This window comes from Arachis duranensis, chromosome 4 (assembly GCF_000817695.3).
Source record: "Arachis duranensis cultivar V14167 chromosome 4, aradu.V14167.gnm2.J7QH, whole genome shotgun sequence".
NCBI lineage: Eukaryota > Viridiplantae > Streptophyta > Magnoliopsida > Fabales > Fabaceae > Arachis > Arachis duranensis.
The window spans coordinates 77,523,791-77,535,899 of NC_029775.3; the positions used below are offsets into that span (position 1 = coordinate 77,523,791).

A 12,109-nucleotide genomic window follows, 5' to 3' on the forward strand; every position below is an offset into this window, starting at 1 on the left:
TCTTTCCTCCTCAAAAGCTGAGCAAGCTTAGAGTGGATGTTCAGACCTTCAAGCAAAAAGATGGTGAATCCCTCTATGAAGGAAGGGAAAGATACAAGCAGATGACCAAAAAGTGTCCTTCTGACATATTTTCAGAGTAAACCATATTAGATATATTCTATTATGGTCTATCTGAGTTTTCCAAGATGTCATTGGAACATTCTGCAGGTGGATCCATTCACCTAAAGAAAACGCCTACAGAAGCTCAGGAACTTATTGACATGGTTGCAAATAACCAATTCATGTATACTTCTGAGAGGAATTCTGTGAATAATGCGACGCCTCAGAGGAAGGGAGTTCTTGAAATTGATGCTCTGAATGCCATATTGGCTCAGAACAAAGTGTTGACTCAGCAAGTCAACATGATTTCTCAAAGTCTGAATGGATGGCAAAATGCATCCAACAGTACTATAGAGGCATCTTCTGAAGAAGAAGCTCATGATCTTGAAAACCCTGCAATGGCAGAGGTAAATTACATGGGTGAACCTTATGGAAACACCTATAATTCATCATGGAGAAATCATCCGAATTTCTCATGGAAGGATCAACAAAAGCCTCAACAAGGCTTTAAAAATTGTGGAAGAAATAGGCTCAGCAATATCAAGCCTTATCCATCATCTTCTCAGCAACAGACAGAGAATTATGAACAGAATGCCTCTAACTTAGCAAACTTAGTCTCTGATTTGTCTAAAGCCACTTTAAGTTTCATGAATGAAACAAGGTCCTCCATCAGAAATCTAGAGGCACAAGTGGGCCAGCTGAGTAAGAAAATCACTGAAACCCCTCCTAGTACTCTCCCAAGCAATACTGAAGAAAATCCAAAAAGAGAGTGCAAGGCCATTGATATAATCAATCTGGCCGAATGCAAGGAGGAGGGAGAGGACGCGAATCCCAATGAGGAAGATCTCATGGAACGTCTCTCAAGCAGGAAGGAGTTCCCTATTGAGGATCCAAAGGAATCTGAGTCTCATATAGAGACCATAGAGATTCCATTAAATCTCCTTCTGCCATTCATGAGCTCTGAAGATTATTCTTCCTCTGAAGAGGATGAAGATGTAACTGGAGAGCAAGTTGCTCAATATCTAGGAGCCATCATGAAGCTGAATGCCAAGTTATTTGATAATGAGACACGGGAAGGTGAACCTCCCTTGCTCATTAGTGAACTTGATACATGGGTTCAGCAAACTTTACCTTAAAAGAAACAAGATCCTGGGAAATTCTTAATACCCTGTACCATAGGCACTGTGACCTTTGAAAAAGCTCTGTGTGACCTAGGGTCAGGCATAAATCTTATGCCACTCTCTGTAATGGAGAAACTGGGGATCATTGAGGTACAACCTGCCTTATTCTCATTACAATTGGTAGACAAGTCAGTAAGACAAGTTTATGGATTAGTAGAGGACGTGTTGGTAAAGGTTAAAGGCCTAATCAGCATTCATATAATATATAATAACATAGATAGTTCAAATATCTTTCATTTAACTAAGATTGTTTTATAAATCTTCAACATATAAACTTTAAAGTACAAACTAACAAGATACATTGGAGAACCCTAATGAACTAGATAGATACATAGGACAAGAAAAACAATGAATTATAAATCTCCAAAATATAAACTACAAATTACAAACTCCATCATATTCATACATCTTCTTTCTCATGAAGAAGCTTTTAATAAGTGCCACACACCTGAAAAGACGACCAACAATAACAATATGGTGTCAATTAATGCAATTCTAAAAAATTGTCTAGAAAATTTGAGTTTTACTGTCTCTAATACCTATTTCAAATTGTTCAGTTAGTACAAACATGTGAGAAAATCATAACCAAACGGTTCAACTCAAATTAAATGAGACCTGCAACATTGAAAACAAGACACTTTGCAGAGCATGGTTCTTCACATCCTGTCACCTAAGGTTTGAAGCTCCATGAATAATGGTAGAGTTTTGCCAATATCAACAATCTGCTGAAATTCAAAACCTTATTTTATTACCAACCAAAGGCATAAGCACATGCTTATCAAAGCATCAATATCCTCATCACAAAAACTATACACCCATCCTAAATTTTCCATTCAACAAAAAAATTAATATACTTGGCAAAGGAACAAAAAAATTTACAGCAACAAAAGATTTAGCTACAAATTCCACTATTCAATTATTAATGAATCTAACCTTCTGTTGAGTAAAAGAGAAAGCACTTTCTCTCAACTTTAAAATTGATATCAACAAACCTGATTGGATCCAAATAATAATAATAATAATAATAAATCATATTGATTTGTAAACAAAACTAGCTCATCATAATTAGAAAACAAAACAAGTAAGCTCTCTGCAAGACTCATTTAACTAAACTCCTATTATCTATCCCAAAAGAAAAATATTTGTATGCACAAAGACTTGAGGAAATCTAAATTTGGAAGTTCCAAGTAGAGACCATAACCATGGGTTAGTATGCTTCATCATGAATCACATAAAACAAATTTACTTAACTTTCTGATAGTATTAATATATCACCTGTACAACAACTCCACCATCTGAATTTCCTTCACCTCTTATGATACTCAAAATCTTCTCAAATGCACCTTCAAAGATGACAATCTTTTGAATGTCCTATAATCATTAAATAAATTTAAATAAGACAAACACTCTATCATCCAACACAATAAATACAAAAAATACTAGTAGAACAAAAAGTTTACCCCAGCTTCACGCGTCAAGTGAGTAAGAAGCAATAAGGCTTCGTTCCTTATTACCTGGAGCTGGAGGTAAACTTTGATTATTATATTTCAAGCTTTCTTTCAAAATGAGGATCAATAGGCAACCTATATTAGAATATTCCAATTTTCAAAGGTAAAATATTTTTACAGAGTACCAAATTATCACCAACATATTTATTGAAATTTTAACCAGCCAACATAAATATGAAAGGTTAAACAAGTATATATTGTGTAGCCATATGAGAAAATACATCAATTAAGTTTGAAAAAGTTATTGAGAAGACTGCGGAGCTTTCAAGTCTTGTACCTCGCGATCCATGAGCATATCCATTAGCCGTGTTATTCCACGAGGGATGTTCAATATAGCTTCCTGCAACCTGAAGAGGAATCCAGCAAGTGTCTTTAATGAGAAAGATGATTTAACAATTTGAGGAACTAATGCAAATAGAATTTATAATACTAATACCTCTGTGAAGAATTAGTGAGAAGGGCAGTCAGTAGTTGCAAAGTATAGTACTGCACATAATTGAAATTGAAATTGAGCTAAAGTATTACCTTGTAACCAGATCTTAAATCTATCGATACAACCAGGTTCATCACTAAAGATGGCAGTAACTACAAGCTCGGGAACACCGATAGTAACAACAACAGCAGCGGAGGTATCCATCGCCATCTTCTTCCTTTTCTTACTCGGACTCCTCCCTGCGGTGAACCCAACAGCAGCAACAATTTCCACGATAAAGGTAAACTTAATGGATGAAGAAGCTGAAGCAAGGTTAGGGCTTACCAACAGATACAGGCTTGAAAGGCGGTTTCCGGCGCCAACAGCAGCGACGGGTGCTCCGGCAACACGACAGCCGCGCGAGCAGAACGACGGCGAGCCTATTAACGCGGCAGCGACAGCAGCTCCGCGACAGTTTCCTTCACGTGCGTTCCCCTGTTCGCGACTCAAACGGCGACGGATCTGAAGAACACGCGGTGGTTGCAGCGGCGTTCAGGCTCCAGCGACGGCGTGCGATGGACCCTCGATGGCGATGAGCACAGACGACGGCGAGGCTCGAGGCGGCGGCAGTGACTTCGCACAGCACGGCGGCGTGGCTGTGGTGCGACGTCAACAACAGAACACAGCTCCTCTCCCTTCTCGCGTTCTGTTCGACGGCGCGCTCTCCCCCTTTTCCCTTCGGCGGCGACGACGAGAAACATAGCAGCTGGGCAAGGCGGCGGCAGCACTAGTCACGGTCTCCCTCTCCCTTCAGATCTCTCTCTTCCCCGTTCCTCCTCCTCTGCGAATCTGTTTCCCTCTTCCCTTTTTTTCACCCTCTCCGTTCTTCCCTTTCTTTCTTTCCTTTATTCCTTTCATTGATTTTTCCTGAAGCTGTTGAGTAGTGGGTTTTGGGGAAGGATGGGGCGGCGGGTAGTATTAGGAAAATTAGGGTTTTATTTTAATTTAATCAAATTAGAATATAAAATATTAATTTAAAATCTAATTTGATCTTTAAAATTATTTTAAAAATATTATTTGTGATATAAAAATACTAATTGATTTTCAATAAATTATCCTAATTGAAATTTCATGATAATGTAATTAATTTTTCTTTATCTTTAACTTAGAGTATTAAATGATATGAATTAAATTATCTTAAATCAAATCATATAAAATTCTTGTTATTTCATAACTACCAACTTTATAATTTTAAATATAGAAAATAATTCAGTAATTACATAGGTATACGAAATTCTAATTTAAATAGTCAAACCTCATTATTTTCAAATTTCTAGAACTTTAAATCATAAATAAGAAAAATAATCCATAGGTATAGAGTTTGGCTAAAAACCTTAATTTGTTTCAAATCTAATTAATTGCCTTTAATTATTTTCAATAAGAATAATTTCTAAAATTAAAACTAAAAATAAATATATAATTTGGGATTAGTTCAAAATAAAACTTTTCAAGTCTTGGGTCTTACAAAATAACCAAATTAATTATTCTTGAAATACTATTTTATTATTCGAGTTAATTTTTTTTAGTCATAAAATTTAAAATATTAAATTCAAAAATCTTAAATATTTAAATTAAATGATGTAAAATTTTTATATTTTTTTCAATTACTAAAATTTTAAATTATAAATAAAAAAATACTCCGTTTAATATATAAATCTCTAAAAATTTATTTTGAATAATACAATAAATCATAAATGATTTAATTTTAAAATAATTTTAAACTTTCTAAAGTTGCAAATCATAAATAAGAAAATGTCCAGTTCAGTATATAAATTTTTGAATATAAAATCTTAAATAAATATAATAAATCATAAATAACTCATTAAGTTAATTTTCAAAAATATTATGTTAGTTTTCAAAAATTCAAAGTCTTACATTTAATATGTTAGAATAAAATTTTTTATTAGTTGCAAAAAAATCTTTGAATTTTGTGACAAATTAATAACTTGTTACAAAAATATTGTATTTTGTGATAAATTAATTTTTTGTTACAAAATATTTAGAGCTTTTGAAATAAATAGATATTTTGTTACAAAATGTTTTGAATTTTTACAACAATATAATCTTTTGTTACAAAACATTATAACATTTTGCAACAAAACAACAATTCGATACGAAAGTCAACATAATTTGTAACAAAAGAAATCACGTTGTTACAAAATATTCTTAATTTGTAACAATAAATAATTATTGTTACGAAAAAACTATAATTTGTAACAATTTTAAATTTGATACAAATTTTTTGTTACAAATGTTCCATTTTCTTGTAGTGCTTCCAGATTCTCTTGAATACCGCCATCAATTCTAACTTATACCACGAAGATTCCGGTTAAGAAATCCAACAGATATCCACTCAATCGATAAATGCATCATCCTTGGAAGACCTTTCCTAGCCACAGCAGAAGCTGTGATAGATGTTAACAGAGGAGAATTAGTCCTTTAATTGAATGGGGACTACCTTGTGTTTAGGGCACATGGCTATCCTTCTATAACAAAGGAGAGTAAGCATGCAGAGCTTCTCTCAGTACAGAGTCAAACAGAGCCCCCACAATCAAACTCTAAATTTGGTGTTGGGAGGCCACAACCAAACTCTAAGTTTGGTGTTTGGACTATACAACATTGACCTGATCACCTGTGAGGCTCTATGAGAGCCCATTGTCAAGCTATTGACATTAAAGAAGCACTTATTGGGAGGCAACCCAATTTTTATTTATCTAATTTTATTTTTTATTTTATTGTTCTTTTATGTTTTATTAGGTTCATGATCATGTGGAGTCACGAAAAAAATATTAAAATTAAAAACAGAATCAAAAACAGCAGAAGAAAAATCACACCCTGGAGGAAGGACTTACTGGCGTTTAAACGCCAGTAAGGAGCATCTGGCTGGCGTTCAACGCCAGAATAGAGCATGGATTTGGCGTTGAACGCCAGAAACAAGCTACATCCCGGCGTTCAAACGCCAGGAATGCACCCTGAGGAGAGTTGGCGTTGAACGCCAGAAACAAGCATGGAACTGGCGTTCAACGCCAGAAACATGCTGCACATGGGCGTTGAATGCCCAGAACATGCATCACTTCGGCGTTTAAATGCCAGAATTGCATGGAAAGGCGTTTTACATGCCTAATTGGTACAGAGATGTAAATCCTTGACACCTCAGGATCTATGGATCCCACATGATCATCTCAGGATCTGTGGACCCCACAGGATCCCCACCTACCATATTCTCCCCTCTTCTCAACATTCGTTCTCTCTTTTCAATAAACACTCTCTTCCCAATTACCCCCTTCACCACTCACATCCATCCACTCTTCCCCATAAACCCCACCTACCCTTCAAAATTCAAATTTCTTTCCCACCCAAACCCACCCTAAATGGCTGAACCTACTCCCTCAACCCTCACTATATAAACCCTTCCATTCTTCTTCATTTTTACACAACACAAACCTCTCTTCTCCTTCTTGGCCGAATACACCTGTCCCCCTCTCCTCCATATTTTCTTCTTCTTCTTCTTCTCTTCTTTCATCTCTTGCTCAAGGGCGAGCAATATTCTAAGTTTGGTGTGGTAAAAGCATAGCTTTTTTGTTTTTCCATTATCATTGATGGCACCTAAGGCCGGAGAATCCTCTAGAAAAGGGAAAGGGAAGACAAAAGCTTCCACCTCCGAGTCATGGGAGATGGAAAGATTCATCTCCAAAGCCCATCAAGACCATTTCTATGATGTTGTGGCCAAGAAGAAGGTGATCCCCGAGGTCCCTTTCAAGCTCAAGAAAAATGAGTATCCGGAGATCCGACATGAGATCCAAAGAAGAGGTTAGGAAGTTCTAACCAACCCCATTCAACAAGTCGGAATCTTAATAGTTCAAGAGTTCTATGCCAATGCATGGATCACTAGGAACCATGATTAAAGTAAGAACCTGAACCCAAAGAATTATCTTACAATGGTTCGGGGAAAATACTTAGATTTTAGTCCAAAAAATGTGAGGTTGACATTCAACTTGCCCATGATGCAAGGAGATGCACGCCCCTACACTAGAAGGGTCAACTTTAATCAAAGGTTGGACCAAGTCCTTATGGACATATGAGTGAAAGGAGCTCAATGGAAAAGAGATTCCAAAGGCAAGCCAGTTCAACTAAGAAGACTGGACCTGAAGCCTGTGGCTAGAGGATGGCTGGAGTTCATCCAACACTCCCTCATCCCCACTAGCAACCGATCTGAAGTTACTGTGGATCGGGCCATCATGATTCATAGCATCATGAATGGAGAGGAAGTAGAAGTTCATGAAGTCATCTCCCATGAATTCTACAAAATAGCCGATAAGTCCTCTACTTTGGCAAGGCTAGCTTTTCCTTATCTTATTTACCATCTATGTTACTCAGCTGGAGTTATCATAGAAGGAGACATCCTCATTGAGGAGGACAAGCCCATCACTAAGAAAAGGATGGAGCAAACAAGAGAGCCCACTCATGGAACCCAAGAGACGCATGAAGAAGCTCATCATCAAGAAATCCCTGAGATGCCTCAAGGGATGCACTTTCCTCCCAACAACTATTGGGAACAACTCAACACTTCCTTAGAGGATTTGAGTTACAATGTGAATCAATTAAGGGTGGAACATCAAGAGCACTCCATCATTCTCCATGAAATTAGAGAAGATCAAAGAGCAATGAGGGAGGAGCAACAAAGGCAAGGAAGGGACATAGAAGAGCTTAAGGACATCATTGGCCCTTCAAGAAGAAGACGCCACTAAGGTGGATTCATTCCTTGTTCTTATTTTTCTGTTTTTTGTTTTTATCTATGTTTTGTGTCTTTACTTCATGATCATTAGTATGTAGTAACTATGTCTTAAAGCTATGAATAAATTCCATAAATCCTTCACCTCTCTTAAATGAATTTTTTTTTTAATTCAAAAGAACAAGAAGTACATAAATTTCGAAAATTGTCCTTGAATTTAGTTTAATTATATTGATGTGGTGACAATACTTTTTGTTTTCTAAATGAATGCTTGAACAGTGCATATTTTTTATCTTATTTTTTATGAATGTTAAAATTGTTGGCTCTTGAAAGAATGATGAACAAGGAGAAATGTTATTGACAATCTAAAAAATCATAAAATTGATTCTTGAAGCAAGAAAAAGCAGTGAATAGCAAAAGCTTACAGAAAAAAAAAGAAAAAAATGGCAAAAAAATTTTAGAAAAAGAAAAAGCAAGTAGAAAAAGCCAATGGACCTTAAAACCAAAAGGCAAGGGTAAAAAGGATCCAAGGCTTTGAGCATCAATGGATAGGAGGGCCCAAGGAAATAAAATCCAGGTCTAAGTGGCTAAATCAAGCTGTCCCTAACCATGTGCTTGTGGCATGCAGGTCCAAGTGAAAAGCTTGAGACTGAGTGGTTAAAGTCGTGATCCAAAGCAAAAAGAGTGTGCTTAAGAGCTCTGGACACCTCTAACTGGGGACTCTAGCAAAGCTGAGTCACAATCTGAAAAGGTTCACCAGTCATGTGTCTGTGGCATTTATATATCCGGTGGTAATACTGGAAAACAAAATGCTTAGGGCCACGGCCAAGACTCATAATAGTAGCTGTGTTCAAGAATCAACAAACTTAACTAGGAGAATCAATAACACTATCTGAAATTCTAAGTTCCTATAGATGCCAATCATTCTAAACTTCAAAGGAGAAAGTGAGATGCCAAAACTGTTCAGAAGTAAAAAGCTACAAGTCCCGCTCATCTAATTAGAATTAATATTCATTGATATTTTAGAATTTATAGTATAATCTCTTCTTTTTATCCTAATTGATTTTCAGTTGCTTGGGGACAAGCAACAATTTAAGTTTGGTGTTGTGATGAGCAGATAATTTATACGCTTTTTGGCATTGTTTTTGGGTAGTTTTTAGTATGATCTAGTTACTTTTAGGGATGTTTTCATTAGTTTTTATGCTAAATTTACATTTCTGGACTTTACTATGAGTTTGTGTATTTTTCTGTGATTTCAGGTATTTTCTGGCTGAAATTGAGGGACCTGAGCAAAACTCTGATAGGAGGCTGACAAAGGACTGCTGATGCTGTTGGAATCTGACCTCCCTGCACTCGAAATGGATTTTCTGGAGCTACAGAACTCTAAATGGCGCTCTCTCAACAAAGTTAGAAAGTAGACATCCAGAGCTTTCCAGAAATATATAATAGTCCATACTTTATTCGTAATTAGACGACGTAAACTGGCGCTCAACGCCAGTTCCATGTTGCATTCTGGAGTCAAACGCCAGAAACACGTCACTAACCAGAGTTGAACGCCCAAAACACGTTACAACTTGGCGTTCAACTCCAAGAGAAGCCTCAGCTCATGGATAGATCAAGCTCAGCTCAAGCACACACCAAGTGGGCCCCGGAAGTGGATTTATGCATCAGTTACTTACTTCTATAAACCCTAGTAGCTAGTTTAGTATAAATAAGACATTTTACTATTGTACTAGTTGTCTTTCGACCACGTTACATCTTTGGTCTCAGTTTTATTTTATTATTTGTCTTTTGACCAAATCTTTGATCAGTTTATGCGATCTTAGACGTTTTGGAGGCTGGCCATTCGGCTATGCCTGGACCTTCATCACTTATGTATTTTTAACGGTGGAATTTCTACACACCATAGATTAAGGGTGTGGAGCTCTGCTGTACCTCAAGTTTCAATGCAATTACTACTAGTTTCTATTCAATTACGCTTGTTCTTATTCTAAGATATTCGTTGCACTTCAACATGATGAATGTGATGATCCGTGACATTCATCATCATTCTCACCTATGAACGCGTGACTGACAACCAGTTCCGTTCTACCTTAGATCGGGCGCATATCTCTTGGATTCCTTAATCAAAATCTTCATGGTATAAGCTAGAATTGATGGCGGCATTCATGGGAATCCGGAAAGTCTAACCTTGTCTGTGGTATTCCGAGTAGGATTCCGTGATTGAATGACTGTGACGAGCTTCAAACTCGCGATTGCTGGGCGTGATGACAAACGCAAAAGAATCAAGGGATTCTATTCCAACGTGATCGAGAACCGACAGATGATTAGCCGTGCTATGACAAAGCATTTGGACCATTTTCACTGAGAGGATGGGATGTAGCCATTGACAACGGTGATGCCCTACATATAGCTTGCCATAGAAAGGAGTGACAAAGATTGGATTAAAGCAGTAGGAAAGCAGAGATTCAGAAGGAACACAGCATCTCCATGCACCTATCTGAAATTCCCACCATTGAATTATATGAGTAACTATTTTCTATTTATTTATTATTATTATTCGAAAAACCAATAATCTCTTAAATTAGTTAAATCCGCCTAACTGGGATTTACAAGATGATCATAGCTTGCTTCATACCAACAATCTCTGTGGGATTGACCCTTACTCACTAAGGTATTACTTGGACGACCCAGTACACTTACTGATTAGTTGTGCGGAGTTGTGATAAAGTGTGATTTATGTTTGAGAGCGCTACCAAGTTATTGGAGCCATTGTTGATGATCACAATTTCGTCCACCACCCACCTTTAGGACAAATTTTTCATCCATAGCACAGCTGGTCTGCACGGTGAACCAAAATCTTAATAATGGTGAACTGAAATCTTAATTACGGTAAAATAATTATATAGTGCTTAGGGAACAAAACAGAATATATTCGTCTAATTATTTTTAGACTCATTTCTGCATGCCGAACCGAACACATACATATGGTGAATCAACTCTTTAGTACTTACCGAACAGAAAAGTTACTCAGGATTACATATTATCAATTCAATTCAATTCAATTCAGATATAGATCACCTCAGTCCATTTAATACACTTCAAATAAAATTAGCAATTTCATTCCATTGAATTCAATTTAAAATTCAATAATCCAAACCTCATCAAATTTATGCGTTTCGGAAGAATTATCCAAATCGTACTCATTCAACTGATTTGAAGTTGATTCATTCATTGTTTCAATTCAGAAGTGCAAATCGAAGAAGAAAACGAAGAAGAAGATGAACGATGAAGCTAATTACGTTGAAGTCAATCCAGATCCATAATGCAGAGAAGAAAAACGCGAATAGAGGAGAAGAACGAATTTAATTAGGTTAAAGAAGAAGAAGAAGAAGAAGAAGAAGAAGAAGAAGAAAAAGAAGAAGAAGAAGAAGGTTTACGTTATATGGAACGTTGAAAAAGGTTGATCATGCAAAATAGGATTACGTTATATACGTTATATAAAACGCGTGTAAAACAAATGAGTGTGTGGATAAGAAAAAACGCGTAGAGTAAAAGGTACTTGAATAATATCCATGTAATCTTTACATGGATGTTGAGCTTTTTCTATATTTTTATTAAAGTTATAAACTTTGAGTGTGCAAATTGAATTTAAACAAAAATTATACAGAACTTATTCTTATTGTACTATATCATCACCACGTGACCACTTGTCATTAATTTGAATTATCATAACGAGATCAATGAACTTGACGTTTAGACTTTTTACAAATCCCTCAAGGACTCATAACTAATACAATGCTTTACATACAATTAAATTATGGCAAATTAAAAGTAAATCTAGTAGAGAGACGTAATAAACAATATCATTGCCCTTTCTTATTATTTTTTGAAGTTTATAAAGTCACGTTTTAAATTAAGGTTTTGGACTTTTAGGATTAACGTCCATATATCATTCAATTAATCTTCTTAGTTATAGTATAGTCCTAATCCGTCCATCCTTTGTATATATATGTTGAGATAACCTTTCAGGACCTCTACGGGTCTTTATATATTTCGTAAAAGGAATCGATAAATAAATAATATATAATTATATGTTGATATATAAAAAATTTTA

The 12,109-nt window shown here is 36.0% G+C and overlaps 1 protein-coding gene and 1 long non-coding RNA gene across 2 annotated transcripts; both read right to left on the bottom strand.

The window, feature by feature from the left end:
* Positions 1-2,339: 2,339 nt before the first annotated feature.
* Positions 2,340-3,248, bottom strand: LOC107484569 (uncharacterized). Its single transcript, XR_008008099.1, has 3 exons — positions 3,066-3,248; positions 2,741-2,794; positions 2,340-2,651 (listed from the first exon to the last, which is right to left on the bottom strand). It is a non-coding gene; the product is annotated as an uncharacterized LOC107484569 (long non-coding RNA).
* A 90-nt stretch (positions 3,249-3,338) lies between these two features.
* LOC127746476 (uncharacterized) lies at positions 3,339-4,135 on the bottom strand. The gene is made up of 3 exons (XM_052259828.1): positions 3,734-4,135; positions 3,546-3,566; positions 3,339-3,460 (listed from the first exon to the last, which is right to left on the bottom strand). Exons 1-3 carry the CDS (start codon positions 3,959-3,961, stop codon positions 3,374-3,376), a joined length of 336 nt encoding a protein of 111 aa, XP_052115788.1. The 5' UTR covers positions 3,962-4,135; the 3' UTR covers positions 3,339-3,373.
* Between the last annotated feature and the right edge of the window lie 7,974 nt (positions 4,136-12,109).

Bases quoted from the DNA above. Each gene is read 5' to 3' on its own strand.
- LOC127746476 (XM_052259828.1), bottom strand. From the start codon at position 3,961: ATGTTTCTCGTCGTCGCCGCCGAAGGGAAAAGGGGGAGAGCGCGCCGT. The intron at 3,567-3,733 runs GTGTTCTTCAGA...GCCGGAAACCGC, and splicing joins AACGCCGCTGCAACCACCGC to CTTTCAAGCCTGTATCTGTT. The intron at 3,461-3,545 runs GTAAGCCCTAAC...GGTTCACCGCAG, and splicing joins TTTCAAGCCTGTATCTGTTG to GGAGGAGTCCGAGTAAGAAA.